This window comes from Macaca thibetana, chromosome 14 (assembly GCF_024542745.1).
Source record: "Macaca thibetana thibetana isolate TM-01 chromosome 14, ASM2454274v1, whole genome shotgun sequence".
Classification (NCBI taxonomy): Eukaryota; Metazoa; Chordata; class Mammalia; order Primates; family Cercopithecidae; genus Macaca; species Macaca thibetana.
The window spans coordinates 93,998,120-94,019,471 of record NC_065591.1 but is presented as its reverse complement, the minus strand read 5'-3'; the positions used below and the strand labels follow the sequence as shown (position 1 = coordinate 94,019,471).

Below are 21,352 nucleotides of genomic sequence, written 5' to 3'. Positions count from 1 at the left end.
GATTATTATCTTCTAAATAATAAATCAGGAATCAGGTAAGTAATCTATATATTTTCATTCCAAGTTCAGTATACCTTTCACTAAAACAAAATTGAATTTAGTTAATCCAATGGCTTTGTTGATATTAGCAATGAGATAAAAAAGATTCTTTTACTCCTGGGATGTTTTTATTTATTTATCTAAGTTTATTTTTCAGACAAGGTCTTGCTCTGTCGCCCAGGTTGGAGTGCAGTGGCATGATCACAGCTCATTGCAGCCTTGATCTTCAAGGCTCAAGCAGTCTTCTCACTTCAGCCTTCTAAGCAGCTGGGACCTCAGCCTTCTGAGCAGCTGGGAATACAGATGTGAGCCACCAGTCTCAGCTAATTTTTGTAGTTTTTGTGGAGAGGGTTTTGTCATGTTGCCCAGGCTGGTCTTGAACTCCTGGGCTCAAACCATCCACCCACCTCAGCCTCCCAAAGTGCTGGAATTACAAGCGTGAGCTACTATGCCCAACTTCAGGATGTTTTTTGGGATGTTTTTAATATTAATTTGATAAGTTAAAAGGCCCACATTGAACAAAAATGACCTTACTAAATAGGCCAGGATTTCCCTACTTCAGCACTATAGACATTTTGAGCCAGAAAACTTTGTTGTGACTGTCCTGTGAGTTATATAATGTTTAGCAGTATCTCTACGTATCAGATGTTAATAGCACCTATTTGAGAATTACTGAAATACACAAATAATTAAGTTGACTGTTAAAGTGCCATCTAAGTAGAAATCTACCAATGTTAGGATTATTACTGATCATTATTTATAAATAAGAGGTATTTTATGAGAAGGTATTTTATGCCTTAAGCAGGCAGAGTTTTTGACATTTTTGCATTTCCTGAAATAAAATTCCACTGTGAAATTTTAAAATTCTGTACTTACTCTTCGTAACTCATCAGAAATGAGAAATGGATCACAAAAAGAATCTAAACATTTAACAATATGTCCACTGTCTCGTACAATATCTCCATCATATAACCGATGAAAAAATGACATTGAAAGCTGTGTGCAAGGAACATTTGTAGCTTCAATTTTTTTCACTTCAGTTCCTGAAAAAAGATATTTTATAAAGAATGGAGATAGAAAAATTAATTTAGCATTCTCAACTATTTCCAAAATAAATTGCTATGCAGAAATTCTAAGAAGTTAACAAATATGACATTTTTGGTATATTTAAAATATTTATTAGTTTATGAATTTTATTAAATTCTTATTTTGTAGCTTCTTCATTTGTGTTAATCATTAAGAGTTTATAACAAGGCCAGGCATGGTGGCTCATGCCTGTAATGCCAGCACTTTTGGAGGCAAAGGAGGGCGGATCACTTGAGGTCAGGAGTTCGAGACTAGCCTGGTTAACATGGTGAAACCCCGTCTCTACTAAAACTACAAAAATTAGCTGGGCGTGGTAGCACATGCCTGTAATCCCAGCTACTAGGGAGGCTGAGGCAGGAGAACTGCTTGAACGTGAGGGGCAGAGGTTGCAGTGAGCCAAGATTGTGACACTGTACTCCAGCCTAGGCAACAGAGTGAGACTGTGTCTCAAAAAAAAAAAAAAAAAAAGTTTATAAGAAAAGTCTCACCATTTCGGGACTAGATGAATATGAATTAGAGGATACTTAAAAATGAAATACATTTTTTAAAAATGTAGTAGAGGATTCTTAATGCATATATTATCAGAATTGCCTATAAAAGCATAGGAATTGCTTCATATGATTTTTGATTCCTATTATGCTTAATGCTTTATTATTATTTTTTTTTTTTGAGACGGAGTCTCGCTCTGTCGCCCAGGCTGGAGTGCAGTGGCTGGATCTCAGCTCACTGCAAGCTCCGCTTCCCGGGTTTACGCCATTCTCCTGCCTCAGCCTCCCGAGTAGCTGGGACTACAGGCGCCCGCCACCTCGCCCGGCTAGTTTTTTTGTATTTTTAGTAGAGACTGGGTTTCACCATGTTAGCCAGGATGGTCTCGATCTCCTGACCTTGTGATCCGCCCATCTCGGCCTCCCAAAGTGCTGGGATTACAGGCTTGAGCCACCGCGCCCGGCGCTTAATGCTTTATAACTCACATTTTTTTTTTTTTTTTTTTTGAGATGGAGTTTCGCTCATTTCCCAGGCTGGAGTGCAATGGTGCAATCTCGGCTCACCGCAACCTCTGCCTCCCTGGTTCAAGCAATTCTCCTGCCTCAGCCTCCTGAGTATCTGGGATTACAGGCATGTGCCACCATGCCTGACTAATTTTGTATTTTTTAGTAGAGATGGGGTTTCTCCATGTTGGTCAGGCTGGTCTTGAACTCCTGACCCCAGGTGATCTGCCCACCTCGGCCTCCCAAAGTGCTGGGATTATAGGCATAAGCAACTGCACCTGGCCACAAAAATTTTAATTGAGCATTTGTAAAGTCCTTGAGTGTATCTTGAAAACATTTTCTCTTCATTTAAAAATTTCTTAGCTGGTGTGGTAGGTCACACCTGTAATTTCAGCACTATGGACGGCCGAGGCAGGTGGATCACTCAAGGTCAGGAGTTCGAGATCAGCCAGGTCAGGAGTTCGAGACCAGCCTAGCTAACACAGTGAAACACCATCTCTACTAAAAATACAAAAGTTAGCTGCTTGTAGTGGCGGGCTCCTGTAATCCCAGCCACCTGGGAGGCTGAGACAGGAGAATCAGTTGAACCTGGGAAGCGGAGTTTGCAGTGAGCCGAGATGGTACCACTGCATTCCAGTCTGGGTGACCAAATGAGACTCCATCTCAAACAAACAAACAAACAAAAAATTTCTCCTTTGTGATTTCATTTGTAGTATTTACTACAAAAAAAGGTTTTCTAAGTGAAGGTAAATTTCAAATCAGGCCCTAATCAAATTATCACAAATTCAGAATTACAGAAAATTGAAATAACAGCATTTTGTCTATTTTTCTCTTGTAGACTTAGTTTTGCCCCTATCCTCCATCCCCTATCCCACACTTATTTCCTGAATTTATCATTCAGGAATGGATTTTCTGCTATTAGAGATCCCATTAAATTACAGAAAGTCACAAAGATTAAAATGAATATTTTTATTATTACCTCCATCGATCACTGAATCAGTCTCTCTCAATGTACACACATATACACACACACTGATTCTGATAGAAGGGGGTGGTGTTCTTTTGTTCAAAGTTCTAAGATTGTAGACCTAGGTGTGGTGGCCCTCGGTGTATCCCTACCCTGGATACATTTGCTGGATCTCTGACCTGAGAAGCAGCTTGTGCTTAAGAAGAGTAAGTAATGCTGGTGAATGTTTACGTTAGCTATTTTTGCTGTCCACTTGAGAGTCATGCTACGACCTGTTATTCTATGTCCTGGGCTGGGCTCATGTGGAGGCATGAAGGATGCCTGGAGCCAGGAACTGTGTCTGCCTCAGTAATTGCAAAAGCTATGCTGCTAAGAAGCTTCCTTTGTTTAGAGGTAAGATCCTCTGAAGGATTAGATAAAGAAAAAAGGAGACCATAGGAAATGATAAGAGGAGTTCTAGGCGATGTCGAAAGACCAAAAAAACAAGAGCAGTGGAGAGTCTGACAGTTTCTGAAGACTGGTCAGTGGACACTGGAGGAGGGACTGACGTTGGGCATGCCATTTTAATTAGTCTACCCTAGCTCTGATTTGGGGAGTAGAAGGAGGGTTTGGATGGTGAAAAAATGTGATTAAATTCAAACCACTTAATAAGAGACATGAAAATAGCATTTGCTATGGACTGAATTCTGTCCTTTCAAAATTCATATATTGAGACATAAAAATAGCATTTTCTATGGACTGACCTGTATGGCCAAATATTCATATATCGAAACTCTAACCCTCAACGTGATGGTAGTCGGAGATGGGGCCTTTGGGAAATAATTGGGTTTCAATGAGGTAGAGGGAGGGATGGTCATGGGACTTCAAAATATGAATTAAGGAGGACATAGTTCAGACACTGAGTCTATAACATGTAACCACTAGGACCCCAAATTCATGTTCTTCTCACATGCAAAATACATTCATTCCATTCCAACAGCCCCACAAACTTTTTTTGTTTTCTTAGACAAGGTCTCACTCTGTCACCCAGGCTGGAGTGTGGTGATGTGATCATGGCTCATTGTGGCCTCAACTTCCTGGGCTCAAGAGATTCTTTTGCCTCAGCCTTCTGAATAGCTGGGACTACAGGTGTGTGCCACCACGGCCAGATAATTTTTTTGTAGAGATAGGGTCTTGCTGCATTGCCCAGGCTAGTCTCAAATGCCTGGGCTCAAGTGATCCTCCCACCTTGGCCTCTCAAAGTGTTGGGATTACAGGCGTGAGCCACTTGTGCTGCTCCCAAAATTTTCACTCATTCCAGTATCAACTTTAAAGTCCAAAGTCTCTTCTAAATATCATAAAAATTGGATAAGGGTAGACTTAGGTATGATTCATCCTAAGGCAAAATTCCCCTCCAGCTGTAAACCTGTGAAGAAGGACAAGGTATGTGTTTCCAAAATACATAGGTGGGACAGACATAAGCTAGTCATTTACATTCCAAAAGGGGGAAACAGGAAATAAGAAATGGGTGACAGGTGTCAAGCAAGCCCTTAACTTAGAAAGGCAAATTTCTTTAGATCTTAAATGCTCAGGGATAATCTTCTTTGGTTTGATACTCTGCCTCTGGACCCACTGGGGTGGCAGTCTTGCTTTTACCCTGGTGGCGGTAGAGCCCTGAAGGCTCTGGGTGGTCCAACCTCCAAGGTTCCACAGGGCCAACTTAGCCCGTATGCTCTGCAGAGTGGCCCTGCCTCCAAGGCTTTGGTTGGAGGCCATCTGCCCTGTTTAATGGAGGCAGTGGCCCTGATGGCCCTGAAGCTCTCTGAATTGCTTCGGGGTCTTTCTAATCTTTTCTGAAGAATAGCGCGTGTTCACAGCCCAATAGCTCTATGGTCCAGTCTTGTAGGATCTAAGAAGTCCAACAGCCTTCCTTCATCTCATCTCATTGTTCAAACTAGCAGAGTCTTTGCTGCTGATATAATTCCATCTCTATTCCTGACTCTGTTGAAATGGCTGATTAAGTCCATGAGTCATACCCATGATCTCTTTATCAAATGGCTATTCAGTGTTCTGAACAGTGTTCTCTTCAGAACAAACTTCCTCATTTTTTACAATAAGGATAGGTTGAAAACTTTCCAAATCTTCAAATGTTGGTTCATTTCTGGTAAACAATTCCTTCTGCAATTCATCTCTCTTCTTTCATACTTTACTATAAGCAAGACATTGCTTTAAGACTTTACTTAGAAATCTCCTCAGCTAAATCTCCAGTTTCATCACTTATAAGTTCTGCCTTCCATACAACAATAGAAAACAGTTCATCCAAGTTATTTGCCACTTTATAACAAAGATCACCTTTATCACAGTTTCCAATAACATATCCCTTATTTCCTTGGGAGCTATCACCAGAATTGCCCATAATGTCCGTATACATGCACCTCAAGCTTCCATCCATTATTCAGTTCCAAAGCCACTTCCACATTCTTAGGTATTTGCTACAGCAGCACCTCACTTCTCAGTACCAAGATCCGTCTTAGTCAGCTTGGGTTGCTATAACAAAATGCCATAGTCTGGGTGGCTTAAACAATAGATGTGTGTTTCCCAAAGTTCTGTAGGCTAGAAAGTCCAAGGTCAAGGTCCAGATGATTCAGTTGCTGGTGAAGGCACTCTTCTTGGCTTGCAGAAAACTGCATTCTTTCTGTGTACTTAGATGGCTCTAGTGTTTTTACTTCTTATTATAAAGGCACTAATCCCATCATGAGGGCTCCACCCTTGTGCCCTCATCTAAACCTAATTTATGTTCCAAAGGCCCCATCTCCAAAAACCATCACATTGAAGGGTTAGGGATTAAACATGTGAATTTGGTGGTGGGGACACAACTCACTCCAAAGCAAATGCTATTTTTTTATGTAGGAATTTCATTAAATTATGTCCCCAGCATTTATAAGATATGTAATGCATCACAGTGATCACATACAGAAAGAATACAGTTTTTCCCCTAATACTAGCATTATAAAACACTGGGTGCCTCCTTATCATTTGGTGTCTTAAGTTAGTACTTTTCTGGCAACCCCATCAATGTGGAAGTGACAGAGGCAGGAGAGTGAAGTGGTCAACGTCTTGAATTCTGGAGCCTCGATCTGAATCTCAAATCTGCTCACTCAGCCATGTAAAACTGCACACATTACTTAGCTTATGCCTCTGACTATTCATTTGTAAAATAGTAATATATAATACTATCTTTCTTGCATTGTTTCCATGAATGAAAGGAGGTGATGTGCATGATGCCCTTAGCTGAGCACATAGGAAGTATCCATTATATGTTATTTAAAAAAGACAAAGTGTATCTAAACATAGGAGCTATGGCGGCTGGCTGAGAGGATAAAACAGCACCGAAAACTGGTAATCTCCAGGGAATGCAGCACAGTGAACGAGGTTCCATCATCACTTTCTTTAGAACTGGTTCACTTGCCAAAAGAATGTCTCTTCACCTATTTTAAAAAGCGGCTTCTTTTGCTTTAAAAGAGCCCCAGAGGAAAATAAGAGGGGGGTATATCAGAAAAAGAAATATAGCAGAAAAAGAAAAAAGAGATAAAAATGAGTTAATGGAAGAGTACTAACAATCCGCTAGAACTTCTACTTCTGAAATAGAGTGCTATCATTCTTCTGTCCTATTTTTCAAAGTATTTATAATTCATCAAGTCAGGCACATGTGGTATTTGATAACCTCTTTTTGCAATGATTTTTTCAAAAATTAGTAAAAAGTTAATGCTATTTTGTGTATGTACTAACATGGGAGAGGGTTGAGCACTTATTTCAGTGAACCTTATTGTTTCAAATAGATTGACTGAAGTTACTGTAAACATGCTTTATAAACACTGTGATACATGGCTCTGATTATTTCCTTTTGAAAATTTTGAGTTGGGTAAATGTATTCTCTCAGATACTCAGTTTAATTTTGTAAGTAGTCTGTACCAGCTTTTTGCTCTATAAATTTTGCAGTAGTCTTTAGCCAAAAGCAATAAAATCTGACCTACTAAGTCTAACATCATGAACTGTTTGTATCTTGTTCTTGACTAATACTTTGTTACTTTTGTGTAAGGCTACTAGGCTTCCATGAGAATATAATGCAGTAATTTACCAAAATACATTTCCAAACAAACAAACAAAAAATCTAATTTAAAATGCATTTTATTGAGTATAAATCCATATCACCAATCAGATTCTCCTTCTAAACGGAATGTTGCTTTTATTCATTCTGTTGGTAAGATACCTCAACCTAAAATTTAAAATATAGTTTTCATATTTTTTTTTCCAAAATAGTCTTATATTAACTCTCTGCTTTCTTCCTTGACCCATGAGTTATTGAAGGGATTTAAGTGACTGTTATTAAGTGTTTAAGTGTTTGGGTAATTTTCTTAAAAAAAATTTCTGGCTCTTTCAATGTATTATGAAATAATACATTATGAAAATATAATCTAGCTGGGCACGGTGGCTCACACCCATAATCCCAGCACTTTGGGAGGTGGATCCCAGCACTAAGGTGGGTGGATCACTTGAGGTCAGGAGTTCGAGGCCAGCCTGGCCAACATGGCGAAACCCTATCACTACTAAAAAAATAAATAAATAAATACAAACAAAACTTAGGCTGAGCACGATGGTTCATGACTGTAATCTCAGCACTTTGGGAGGCCAAGGCTGGCAGATTTACTTGTGGTCAGGAGTTCAAGACCAGCCTGGCCAACATGGTGAAACCCTGTCTCTACTAAAAACACAAAAATTAGCTGGGTGTGGTGGCACACTCCTGTAATCCCAGTTACTTGGGAGACTGAGGCAGGAGAATCGCTTGAACCTGGGAGACGAAGGTTGCAGTGAGCTGAGATCACGCCACTGCATTCCAGCCTAGGTGACAGTGAGATTCTGTCTCAAAAAATAAACAAGCAAAAAAACAAAAATTAGCCGGGAATTAGCCAGGTGTGGTGGCTCACGCCTATAGTCCCAGCTACTGAGGAGGCCGAGGCATGAGAATTGCTTGAACCCAGGAGGCACCACTGCACTCCAGCCTGGAGACAGAGTGAGACCTTGTCTAAAAAAAAAAAAAAAAAAAAATTCCTATGGTTGGCTGATTCCTCTGAGAAATCCATGTACCCATGTACTCATCTCAATGGAGATTCTGCCCAAATATCCCCGTATCAGTGGAATCTTTCCTGATTTTTTCCCTCTGGGCAAAACTGACCACTCTTGTCCACTTTCTAATTTTTTTTATTTTTTGAGGCAGTCTTGCTCTGTCATCCAGGGTGGAGGGCAGTGACACAATCTCAGCTCACGGCAACCCTCCATGTCCCAGGTCCAATTGATTCTCCTTCCTCAGCCACCAAGTAGCTGGTATTACGGGTGCTCACCACCACGCCTGGCTAATTTTTGTATTTTAAGTAGATAAGGGGTTTCACCATGTTGGCCAGGCTAGTCTCGAACTCCTGTACTCAAGTGATCCGCCCGCCTCAGCCTCCCAAAGTGCTGCAATTACAGATGTGAGCCACCACGCCTGGCTCTTGGCTACACTTCTATGGTAACACCTTTGACACATTAGTACACACACACATACACACACACATTTTAACATATCAAGTTCCTTTAGCACAGGTTTTCTTATTTACCTTAATGTTCCCTATATCTAGCAGAGTACATGGAAAATACACAACAAATACTTTTATATGAATAAATACTTTTATATGAATAAAAAGAGATAAAAATTGCTCTTATGTGTTAAGCCAGGATAGTAGCAGTAGACTCCCAGGAAAGAGATGCAGGGCAGGCCTGGCACAGCTGGTCATACTTGATCATGATATATCAAACAGATGAGGCATTCACAATTTATATTTTAATAATGAAAATTTCTGAGGCAAAATTTTGTTATAATAGTAAAATAGTATTTGAAAAGATGAAAATTTTATTTACCTAATGTAATCCATTGTCCAGAAGAATCTGAAAGTAACTTCAAATTGGGAATAACATTTGGGTCTTTGAAAAAAGCCTAAAATACAAATTTGAGGGGAATAAGTTAGATATTTTATTATAAATGATAGTAAAAATTAACATAAAATAACTATAATCTTGTTTAATTCAAATGGAGAGGACAATTTTAAATTGGTAAAATGTCTTGAGTAATAGTTTATAAATAAATGAAGTTTTATTACATACAAGTTGGAACAGTATGAACATTGTGTGTCCAAGTACAGATGTCTTTGGAACTTGAGTTAGGTAATAATGATATACAATAAACATTAGGAGGTTATATAATATTTGAAAACTTTGTTTTCCTTCAATCTTGCTTACTGAATTGCCTTAGTAACAACTCATATACTAGATCTAAATCCAAAAGTAACTGTCAATTTAATTCTTTCCAAGAGGCATTTAAAAAAGTGAAAAATCTAACTTCCTAAAAATGAAACGTTTTCTGTATGACAAAAGACAACAAAGCAGGAAAGAATTTTAGTTCCAGATCCTTTTGTAGTTTATGAGTATGATGACTAGGTGTTCGCAGGTATGTGTGAGATGTGCCACCCTCGAACCTTGTTATGATGTCAGCATATTGTTAGTCTGACATGAAAAAATAAAAAAAATATAAAATAAAAAAGACCTTTAGTTCTAAGCACCAGCAGCTGATTGAAGCTGAAAAGGCAGAAGAAAATTTATTGGAAGCATCTCAGGGAGTCCACAAAATGTTCCAGAGGTGGAGGGCATCAGGTTGATGGCTGGACCCAGGAACGATGCAAAATCATATGCAGAACCACCCTCATGAGGAAACTGTCACCCCTGCTGCAGCCCCATCAAGCACTACAGTTGATCTTAGCCAAAAGGCCAAGAAGTGATAGACCCATCAAGCACTAGAGGAAGCCACCACCACCCCTTTTTCTCCTACTCAAGTACTAACCAGGCCCAACCCTACTTAGCTTTCAATATCAGGTACACTCAGGGTGGTATGGCCATGAACATCAAGTACTACCCAGGCCCAATCCTGCTTAGCTTCCAACATTCAGGGTGGTATCATCATAGACATCACTATCACTCCCTTCTAACCTAGGCCATTGCTGTGCCAGGTCTGTCTGACCTGAAAGTGGTCTCTGCCACTGCCTTTGCCAATGAAATGAATTCTGTATGTGCCTCCTTCCTTAAGTTGCTCGCTTCAAAATTCCAGTCTTGCACTGATGAGTCTGTTTGTAAACCTAGGTCCCACACTTATGATCTGGATGCAAGGGAGTTCCTTGCATTTTGGGAGGTTTCACTCGCATTTCCCAAAGTTACCCCCAAATTGCATGGTTGTTCACAAGGTGTTGGACACCCAGAAAACATAATGTCTGTGAAGAGCAATAAATAAAAGAAAAATAATAGACTGAGAGAAAATATTTGCAACACGTATGTTAAAACGGAGAAACTGACATCCTAGTGGTTAAAAAAAAGCCCTAAATGTAAGAAAAACTGACAAACCTAAATTTTCTTCTGCCTTTTCAGCTTGAGTCAGCTGCTGGTGCTTGGAACTAAAGATTTTTTTTTTTTTTTTTGAGATGGAATTTCACTCTTGTTGCCCAGGCTGGAGTGCCGTAGCATGATGTCGGCTCACTGCAACCTCTGCCTCTCAGGTTCAAGCGATTTTTCTGTCTCAGCCTCCTGAGTATCTGGGATTACAGATGTGTGTCACCATGCCCGGCTAATTTTTTGTATTTTTAGCAGACACAGGGTTTACCATGTTGGCCAGGCTGGTCTCGAACTCCTGACCTCAGGTGATCTGACTGCCTTGGCCTCCCAAAGTGCTGGGATTACAGGCGTGAGCCACCGCACGCAGCCTAGCTCTTTTTTATTTTCTAATTTTTTTTCTTTTTTCATGTTAGAAGGGTAATATGCCAATGTCATCACAAGGTTTGAGGGTGGCACATGTCACCACAGGATAAAAATAGGCATATAAAAAATAAAAATAGGGCCAGGTGCAGTGGCTTAGGCCTGTAATCCCAGGACTTTGGGAGGCCAAGGTGGGTGGATCACTTGAGGCCAGGAGTTCAAGATCAGCCTGGCTAACATGGCGAAACCTTGTCTGTACTGAAAAAATACAAAAATTAGCTAGGCATGGTGGCACACTCCTGTAATTCCAGCTACCCGGAGGCTAAGGCATGAGAATTACTTGAACCTGGGAGGTGGAGGTTGTCATGAGCTGAGACTGTGTCACCGCACTCCAGCCTGGGTAACAGAGTGAGACTATCTAAAAAAACAAACAAACCAACCAAAAAACCAAAAACCAAAAAACAAACAAAAAACCCCCACAAATAGCCAATAAACTTTAGGAAAAGATGCTCAATTTCAAGAGCAGTGAAAGAAATGAAAAAAAATCCAGAAGATACCACTTTTATCCATTACATTGCTAAGATTTAAAAAGACTGGTAACTTTTGGTGACAGCACCAGAAGACATGCACTTCCACAAGCTGCTGGCAGAAGTGTGAATCTTTATAACCCATTGGGAAAGTAATTTGCTATTATCTTGAACAATAAAAACATGCATACCTCATCCAACAAACTCTACTTTTGGGTTCTGAAATCACCAGTGGATAAGATTTAGGTATAAGGAGTTTTTTGTTTTAATATAGTATTGTTTGTAGTGTCAAAACTTGGAAACAATTTCAATATCTATCAGTAGAAAAACAGTTGAATAAAATATAGTCCATCAATATCAGACAGAATGCAGCTATTGGAAAGAAAGTATTAGAATAGAATGTAAACTCCCTAAAAGCAGGAGTCCTGTTTTTCTTATTCACTGCTATATCCCGGGACTTAGAACAGGGCCTAACATATAGCACTTACTCAATAACCATCCCCTGAACAGACCATGTATTGATTTTGAGGAAAAACCATAAATACTTTCAGTTAAAAAAACGTAGTTTAGGGCTGGGTGCGGTGGCTCACGCCTGTAATCCTAGCACTTTGGGAAACCTAGGTGGGCGGATCACGAAGTCAGGAGATCAAGACCATCCTCGCTAACGCGGTGAAACCCTGTCTCTACTAAAAATACAAAAAATTAGCCAGGCGTGGTGGTGGGCACCTGTAGTCCCAGCTACTCTGGAGGCTGAGGCGGGAGAATGGCGTGAACTCGAGAGGCGGAGCTTGCAGTGAGCCAAGATAGTGCCACTGCACTCTAGCCTGAGCGACACAGCAAGACTCCGTCTCACAAAAAAAAAAAAAAGGGTAGTTTAAGAGTAATGTATATGTTCAGGTGTGGTGCCTCACGCCTATGGTACCAGCACTTTGGGAAGCTGAGGCAGATCACTTGAGCTCAGGAGTTCGAGACCAGCCTGAGCAACGTGGTGAAAGCCCATCTCTACTAAAAATACAAAAAATTAGCTGGGCACAGTGGTGTGCACCTGTGGCCCAGGTACTCGGGAGGCTGGGCTAAAGCCCAGCATAGTGGAGGTTGCAGTGAGCTGAGATCGCACCATTGCACTCCAGCCTGGGTGACAGAGTGAGACCCCATCTCAAAAAAAAAAAAAGTAATGCATGTGATAAAACAAAATAAAACCTCTGTACATTTATATGAGCATAAAGAAAAGTATGTAAGAATATGTATCACAGGCCGAGTGCAGTGGCTTACACCTGTAATCCCAGCACTTTGGGATGCCGAGGCAGGTGGATCACGAGGTCAGGAGTTCAAGACCAGCCTGACCAAAATGGTGAAACCCTGTCTGTACTAAAAATACAAAAATTAGCTGGGTTTGGTGGCACATGCCTGTAATCCCAGCTACTCAGGTGGCAAAGGCAGGAGAATTGCTTGAACCCGGGAGGCGGAGGTTGCAGTGAGCTGAGATCGTACCACTGCACTCCAGCCTGGGTGACAGAGCGAGACTCCGTCTCAAAAAAAAAAAAAAAAATATCAAACTTCAGAAGTGGTGGTTACAGACTCGTGGTAAGAGGAGGGTCAAGAGGGTAGGGAGTAGCAGTAGATTGGGATAAGACTGACTTTTTCTATGAATTATTCTTTGTTGTTAAAATTGTTGCAATAAATATTTTAATTTTTTCAACATTCCCTTCAAGTGATCACTCACTTTTCTTAAATACCTTCTTGAGAGAGGAATCTAAACTCTCTCACTTTTTTTTTTTTTTTTTTTGAGACCAAGTCTTGCTCTGTCCAGGCTGGAGTGCAATGGTACGATCTCAGCTCACTGCAGCCTCCACCTCCTGGGTTCAATAGATTCTCCTGCCTCAGCCTCCCAAGTAACTAGGACTACAGAAGTGCACCAACACACCCAGCTAATTTTTGTATTTTTAGTAGAGACGGCATTTTGCCACGTTGGCCAGGCCGGTCTCGAACTCCTGACCTCAGGCGATCCAGCCATCTCAGGCTCCCAAAGTGCTGGGATTACAGGCGTGAGCCACCAAGCCTGACCTCACTTCTCTTATCTACTTCTCATTCCTCTCTATCTGGCTCCTGCTCCTATCACTTAATGAACAGTACTCTTGACTTCCTAATGCTAAAATCCAATGGACAGTGCTTGCCCTCATGCGCAGGCAGATAGTAAGAGAGGAGATAGTTACATGACATGTATACTACAAAAAAGTGCAGGTGCTATCAAAGTACAAAATGGGCAGACATAATCCAATGGTATTGGGAAGAAATGTTAATAAAGAAAGAACATTTCGGTTTAGATCAGAAAGTTGAGTAAGAGTTAGCTGGGCAATGGGGTATACTGGCAAATATTTAACAACTGGCCACCCTTCCTCCCCCAAAAAGCCCTGATTGTAGTGTTTGCCTGTTTCCATGGTGGATTTCAAGTTGCCAACAGTATAACAACCAACCAACAAAGATTCCTGAAAGTCTAGCAATCAGGCTCTCCTAAACTGGTTCCAGTATGCCACTGGAATTACTATTTTTTAATGGAGAGAAAATGGCAAGTTTGAAAGCTGTAAGGTGAGAAAGGATGGTATATTCCATTCAAGGAAAGTGAAGAGGTTTGGTGTGACCCAGAAGGCGCAATGGTCAGATAAGGCTGGGGAGTTAAATTGACCTTGCAGTCAAGTGAAGAATTTTAATCTTGATCTAAAATTGATCTAGATCTTGATCAGTATTTTGATCTAAGGGCAGTGGGAAAACACTGAAGTTCTTTTTCTTTTTTCTTTTATAATTTCGTAATACAGACAGGGTCTCACTTTGTTGCCGAAGCTGGTCTCAAACTCCTGGCTTCAAGTGATCCTCTTGCCTTGGCTTCCCAAAAAGCTGGGATTACAGGCATAAGCCACGGCACCAGCCACACTGAAGGTTTTTTTTTTTTTTTGGACGGAGTTTCACTCCTGTTGCCCAGGCTGGAGTGCAATGGCATGATCTCTGCTCACCGCAGCCTCTGCCTCCTGGGTTCAAGTGATTCTCCTGCCTCAGCTTCCCAAGTAGCTGGGATTACAGGCGCCCGCCACCACGCCCAGCTAATTTTGTATTTTTAGTAGAGATGGGGTTTCTCCATGTTTGTCAGGCGGGTCTTGAACTCCCGACCTCAGGTGATCTGCCCGCCTCAGCCTCCCAAAGTGCTGGGATTACAGGCGTGAGAGCCACCATGCCCAGCCCTTTTTTTATATTTTATTTTTTAATTAATTAATTATTATTTTTTTTTTTTTTGAGAAGGAGTTTCACTCTATCGCCCAGGCGGGAGAGCAATGGCGTGATCTCAGCTCACTGCAACCTCCGCCTCCCAGGTTCAAGCTATTCTCTGCCTCAGCCTCCTGAGTAGCTGTGATTATAGACACCCACCACCCATGCCCAGCTAATTTTTGTATTTTTTAGTAGAGACGGGGTTTTACCATGTTGGTCAGGCTGGTCTCAAACTCCTGACCTCAGGTGATCCACCCGCCTTGGGTTCCCCAAGTGCTGGGATTACAGGCTTGAGCCACTGCGCCTGGCCAGACAGAAGGTTTTTAAGCAGAGGAAACAGTTATCAGAATCATCTATTTTTCTTTAAAGTTCATTCTGTATGCAGTGTGGAGAATGAATTGAAGGGCTGGAAAAAGACTGGTTAGGAGGAAGGTTACTGTTGTAATTATGGAAGAGCTGATGTTCCCATCAGTCAAGGAGATACCAAGTGGGGAGGAAGAGAAGTAGATGAATTTAATGTTATTTAGGAGGAAGAAACAAATGAAGAAGGAAGAATTGAAGATGACTCCTGGGATTTCTCTTCATGAAAAACCATTTAATAAATGCTATTTAACAAGAAAGAGAACAGAGAAGAGATGTGAGCTGAGGATTATTTACAAATGTCTACATTATGCCAAGCAAGACACAGTCCCTGTTCTTATGGAATTTACATTCTAGTGTTGAAGAATTGAAGGTAAACACATTTTTTTTTCAAATAGGTATCATATATGCTTAATTATAAAAAGATAAATTTTCCCCAAAGTTATTTCTAGACAAAAAGCAAGTTGCCTTACGACTTTTCAGGCTTTCAAATAAAAGAATATTTATGCAAGTATTTTAATTTATATACTGGTACGTTTTGAAAAAGACACATACATAAACTGGAATTAACCTCAATTAATATTGGTTTTGAATGCATTTTAGGCCTTCTGAATCTCTTAAAAAAAAGAAAATTTAATTTGGATTTAGTAATTACTCCTGGAGGTTATTAACTTAACAGTTACATGTTAGATGTCATTATAAATGGAGCAGCAGGTCAACTGGCTTGCAGTGAATTGACCTAGAACCAAAGGAAATGAGTCTATACAACGGACCCTCGAATAAGGCAATGCAAGGTACATTATTGAGATTACGATTATATTTCTAATAAGTGAATTTTTAAAAAATGTCCTAATACATGCAAATTGCATTTCTGGAATGGAATTTCCAGCAAGGCATTAGAAGAGATTTTCTGTATCTCAACTTTAGGAAAGCTGATTGTGCTTTGGAAAAATATGATTCCTAAACTAGTTACAGTAGTAGCAAAGACATTGATGTCAAAATGCATGTGAAAACGTTAAATAAACTTGTTTCATAAAATGTGAAAGTGGGCTGGGTGTGATAACTCACACCTGTAATCCCAGTACTTTGGGAGGCTGAGGCAGGAGAATTGCTTGAGCCTGGGAGTTTGAGACCAGCCTGGGCAACATAGTGAGACCCTGTCTCTATTAAAAATAAACAAATAATAAATAGAAATCTGAAAGTAGAAAAAGATAAGTTTCTCTATTCTCAATTTTTTATTAATTTAATTTTTACATCCAGAATGCATACTGGACAGACAATATTTCTAAATTATTTAAGTATATATTTGAATATATCATCTATCTGGCAGACTGATGGTTTCTAATCCAATATCAATTCTTTCTTCCTTAAGGAATCCCATTTTTATTTGGGACAGCAATATGCTCAGCTTAGTCTGCATTTCCAGCCTTCCTGGGATGTGGGAGGCCTAAATTCTGGTCACACGCCTAAGTTCTGGTCATGAGATGTAAGCAGAAGTGTTGTGCAGGCTTCCAGGAAAGCTCTGTAAATTAAGGCGCTTCCTTACAGTTGTTTATGTGGAAAATTCTCCTTATCATCCCTAGTCCCATCGTGAAGATGTCAACACTATATACTGAGCCCAGAGCTCTCTTGAAATCCAAAGTTAAATGTTATATTCAACTATCTAGAATACTGCCACTTGTATGTACCTCAAATTCAGCATGCCTAAAACTGAACTCATTTTCCTTGTAATTCTGTGTTTTCTACACATTTAATGGCATCATCAGCCACTCGAGTCAACCAAGCCAGAAACTTGGGAGTCATCCTACATGTGCTCCTCTCCTTTACTCTCAATATCTTACCATTCCTTAAGCCTTTCTCCTAAATCTGGGCCACACTGGTACTCGACATCATCATGTAACTGTCTAGAGGACAACAGTTTCCAATTTGGTGTCACTACTTCCTAACTCAGTCCTAACAACTCACTCTCCACACTTTTGGCAAGGTGATCTCAATATTTTAAAATTTAAAGTCTTTCTTAAAACCTTTTCCTTCTTAGCCCAAATTTCTTTGCATGGCACAAAAGGTCTTCTAAAATATTATCCCACCCATCTCTCAAATATTATCCTTGCCAATTCATCGACCCGATGAATTCCTACTCATCTTTCAGGCCCCACCTTAACAGTCTTGTCTTGTTAAATGCTCTTCTGACCACCTCAGTAAAAAATGATCACTTTCTCTTTTGTGCCACCAAAGTACCTTATGCCTCTGCTATGTATTATATCTCTTCTCTCTCTGCAATGCAGTTTTGGTTATTTCCCTTGCTTTAATTATGTCTATGCATCTATATAGACCTAGGAACTAAACAAATGTTTGCCAGATAAATGTTTCCTCCCATCCATTTATCATCTCACAAATACACTTTTGGAACATAATTTTAAATTGAAAGGGAAAATTCAAAATCTGGAATTCTAGTTTAAACAATACCCTCTGTTCAGTAATGAGTTTTTGTAGTAGAAACAGCATGGTATCTAGAGTCAAAATGCCTGGGTTCTGCCCTTTGCTGAATGTTTTTGCATAAATTACTTACCTTTCTGAATTTTAAGCTATAAAATGGGAGTCAGAACACCACCAAACTTAGCAGATTATTGTAAAGATTAATGATAAATGTAATATAAAAGGTGCTGAAAGCTGAATCAGCACACACTGGAGTCACTACTGCTATAGAATAATACTTTGTAAAGTAATACAGAATTTTCTTTTTTTGAGACAGGGTCTTTGTCACCCAGGCTAGGGTGCAGTGGAGCGATCACAGCTCAAGCAATCCTCCCACCTCAGCCCTCAAGTAGCTAGAACTACAGGTGTGTGCCACCACACCCAACTAATTAAAATTTTTAAAAAAAATAGCCACAGGGTCTCACTCTGTTGCCCAGGCTGGTCTCAAACTCCTGGGCTCAAGTGATCCTCCTGCCTCAGCCTCCCAAAGTGCTGGGATTACAGTTGTGAGCCACCATGCCCTGCCTCAGACTTTTTTTTTTCTTAATATTTCTAGCTCCCCAAACTATACATGCCTTGTAAGCTGGGATCAGTTCTCTTCATCTTTTTAATACCCTCTAGAGGGACACAGTAAATATTCAACAAATATTTATTGAATAAATGAATTATATTAAAATTTTTACAGTATTCTAAAATTCAGTGACCTCAAATCCTGATCTTTAAAAAAAATTATAGACAGCTAGTACTGGTATAAATAAAAAATATAAAAAGCTACATAATAATCTAACCATGAGTATTTGAGAAATGTTATTAATGTCATTATCAGTAGCATTCTAATATAATGGCACTATCACACTATCTTAGGGAAAGGGAGATAGACATTTAACCAATTTACTCTCTGTTATGGGTTGATAGTGTCCCCCAAAATTTACATCCTTCCTGAAATATCAGAAAGTGACCTTAGTTGGAATTAGGGTTGTTGCTGATGTAATTAATTAAGATTAGATTATGCTGGGCCCTTAATTCAATATGATTGGTGTCTCTATAAGAAGAAAAGAGATGCAGACACATGAAGGGAAAGGCTATGGGACTGACAGGCAGAGAAGAAAGTGCTGCAGCTGCAAGCTAAAGGATGTCAAGGGTGGGTGGCAACCACCAGAAGCCAGGAAGCGGCAAGGATGGATTCTCCCCTACAGGTTTCAGAGGAATGATGGCCCTGCCAACACCTTGATTTAAGACTTCTAGCCTCCAGAACTATGACACAATCCTACCTAATGTTCTCCTTTCTCCATTTCCTCCTCTTTACTGCCCTTATCACTATATGAAATAATCAGATTTTAAAAAAAATTTATTGTAGTCTTGCCAAGGCCTGTACAATCTTTGACAGCTGGGCGCTTGTCTTGTTCCTCCTCTTATCCCTAGCACTGGAAGGAATTCCTAGCACATGACAGGCCCTCAGGAAGTGCTTATTATGCCAAACTATAAACTACAGTCAATTCGTGAAGAACATGAATGGCAGAGAATGAAGATAATTTCATAAACCATAACAGCATTTTCCATTTGATTGAGAGAAAAAAACAAAACAAAACAAAACAGGATTGAAAATAATGGACTAAATTTTAACAAACACACGAAAACTTAAACTTTCAAGTGAGTTTTACCTCTCTCAAAGTAGTCACCTCTAGCAGTCAAAAGACTTATTCAAATCACTGTGCTACGGCTTCAAACTTTTTTGGGGGAATTCTCATTTGGAACTGCTGGTAGAGCCTGAAGCCCAGTTCTCAGAGTGGGTGTGATGTTGAGAAAAAACTCAAAAGTAATTTGGAGCTAGTAAATAAAGCGGTGATAAAGCTGTGTGATAATATTTAATTTTTTTTAAATGAGGTGTGCCTATTTAAAAAGAGAGGCTGGGGGTGGATCGCAGCACTTTGGGAGGCCGGGGTGAGCGAATTGCTTGAGCCCGGGGATTCAAGACTAGCCTGGGCAACCTAGTGAGGCTCTGCCTCAAAAAATTTGTTTTGTTTTGTTTTTCTTTCTTTCTTTCTTTTAAATTAGCTTGACGAGGTGGCCTGCACCTGTAGTCCCAGCTACTCAGGAGGCTGAGGTGGGAGGATCACTTGAGCCCCGGAGGTCGAGGCTGCAATGAGCTGAGATGGTGCTACTGCACTTCATTCAGCCTGGTTGACAGAGAAAGACCCTGTTTAAAAAAATAAGTAAATAAAATAAAATAAAATAAAACGAAATAAAATGAAACAAAAATTAGAAAAGGGAGAAGCTAATCTTCTAGAGAGCAGGCGATCTTCCAGAAGTGCAAACTTCCCTGAGGCAAGATACAAGATGCTGAAAGTAGAGAAAGAATGAACTAAATGACAAACAAATTTATGATGGGTGATTCGAAACGTAAAAGTTCCTTTAAAAAAATCATTTGCACCTTTTATTACTCCCAAACGCCAAGAAAACGACCACATTAAGGAATGGCGTGCTCACAAGAATCCATGCCAACGTTGGGGGGAAGTTTAAAAATCGGCAGAGACCCAAGGAACTCTCCGACCCCCATACTAACCATAACGAAATCATCCTTCCGATAAGCCTGAAAGGTCTGGTCAAAGCCGAACGCCTGCGCCTTGATTCTGCCCAGCATGGACCTGGGGCAGAGAAGGAAAAATAAATCATCTGGGGGCTGGCACCCTCTCAGAGCGCACCGATAACCGATCCCACCCACAGCATCCGCCTGCCCGGGTGGTTCGGGGTTCACTCAGGAAGCCTCGGGGTTCGCTCAGAATGGCGCCGACCCGCGCGGGTCCCTTCGATGCCCGGCCCGCGCCTCCATAGCCGCGAAGACGAAGGGCCTCTTCTCTCCCTGCGCCTCGGTTCCTCACCACTGGCGGAGCCGGCTAGTGATCTCCTTAGAGTTCAGAGACTGGAAGGTTTTCTGAGGCAAGAACCTGAAGTAGTAGCCGCCCACGTCCCCGAGCTCCCCAGTAGCCATCGTGCTCTCGGCTGCTTGGATGCCTGGGCCGTTTCCATGGAGACGCGGCGGCCGTCGGGTCGAAGCGACGCTGCGGGGGCGGGGCCACGCGTCTCTAGGGACCCAGGGGTCCCGGCCTTGCCGCAGTGGGTGCAGGGAGGTAGGTCAGCCTGTCTTTCCCGGGAGCTTGTGCCACTCCACTCCCCCACCCCGGGCTTGGCGGTTAGGGAAACTAGGGGTCAGGGATGGAGACAAATTGCCAATCGATACTTGTTGACGTTGACTTTTAATAATAATTACACAGCATGGGTTAATGTCCTAGTCTCAAGAGCTATAACCTCAGATTTAGAGTTATCTACGTTTGATGACTCAAACGTTTCCGAAGAAAACATTATTCTGAATTAGGTTTATCTATTTTGGAAGACAAATGTCTATGTGACTACTTAGGAAACTATTCTGTTTTACCATCTGCGGGTTTTTTTTTTTTTTTTTTTCTTAAAATGTACATTTAAAGGCCAAAAAAAAAAAAAAAAGTTTCCATACACAGTACATTACAACATGCTGTTTATTTATTTTTGTTTTTTAGACCACTTGTGTTCTGGTACAGCATGCTGTTTAATAGAAAACACACTTTTCTTATTTTCTATTGAAAATTGCCTTCGTTTCTACTTTTTTTTTTTTTTTTGAGATGGAGTCTTGCTCTGTTGCTCAGGCTGGAGTGCAGTGGCGCGATCTCGGCTCACTGCAACCTCCGCCTCCAGGATTCAAGTGATTCTCCAGCTTCAGCCTCCCGAGTACCTGGGATTACAAGCTAAGTTTTTGTATTTTTAGTAGAGACAGGGTTCCCCATGTTGGCCAGGCTGGTCTCGAA

General features: G+C 40.7%; 1 protein-coding gene, 1 non-coding gene and 1 pseudogene across 5 annotated transcripts in view; 1 reads left to right on the top strand and 2 right to left on the bottom strand.

Moving 5' to 3' along the window:
* Positions 1 to 20,557, bottom strand: part of CFAP300 (cilia and flagella associated protein 300) — a 36,653-nt gene extending 16,096 nt beyond the window's left edge. For 2 of the 4 annotated variants that reach the window (XM_050758275.1, XM_050758277.1), the window contains exons 1-4: positions 20,393 to 20,537; positions 20,077 to 20,158; positions 9,016 to 9,091; positions 916 to 1,082 (exon numbers count right to left, since the gene is read on the bottom strand). In XM_050758275.1, coding sequence (XP_050614232.1) covers positions 916 to 1,082; positions 9,016 to 9,091; positions 20,077 to 20,158; positions 20,393 to 20,502 — 435 coding nt within the window. In that variant the 5' untranslated portion in view covers positions 20,503 to 20,537. Of the gene's footprint in view, positions 1 to 915; positions 1,083 to 9,015; positions 9,092 to 20,076; positions 20,159 to 20,392 lie in introns of all 4 variants that reach the window. The other 2 variants (XM_050758274.1, XM_050758276.1) reach the window with 2 other exon arrangements.
* LOC126936735 (small nucleolar RNA U13) lies at positions 9,560 to 9,663 on the top strand. Its single transcript, XR_007719552.1, has one exon. It is a non-coding gene; the product is annotated as a small nucleolar RNA U13 (small nucleolar RNA).
* Positions 10,941 to 11,031, bottom strand: LOC126936750 (uncharacterized; annotated as a pseudogene).
* Positions 20,558 to 21,352: the final 795 nt, after the last annotated feature.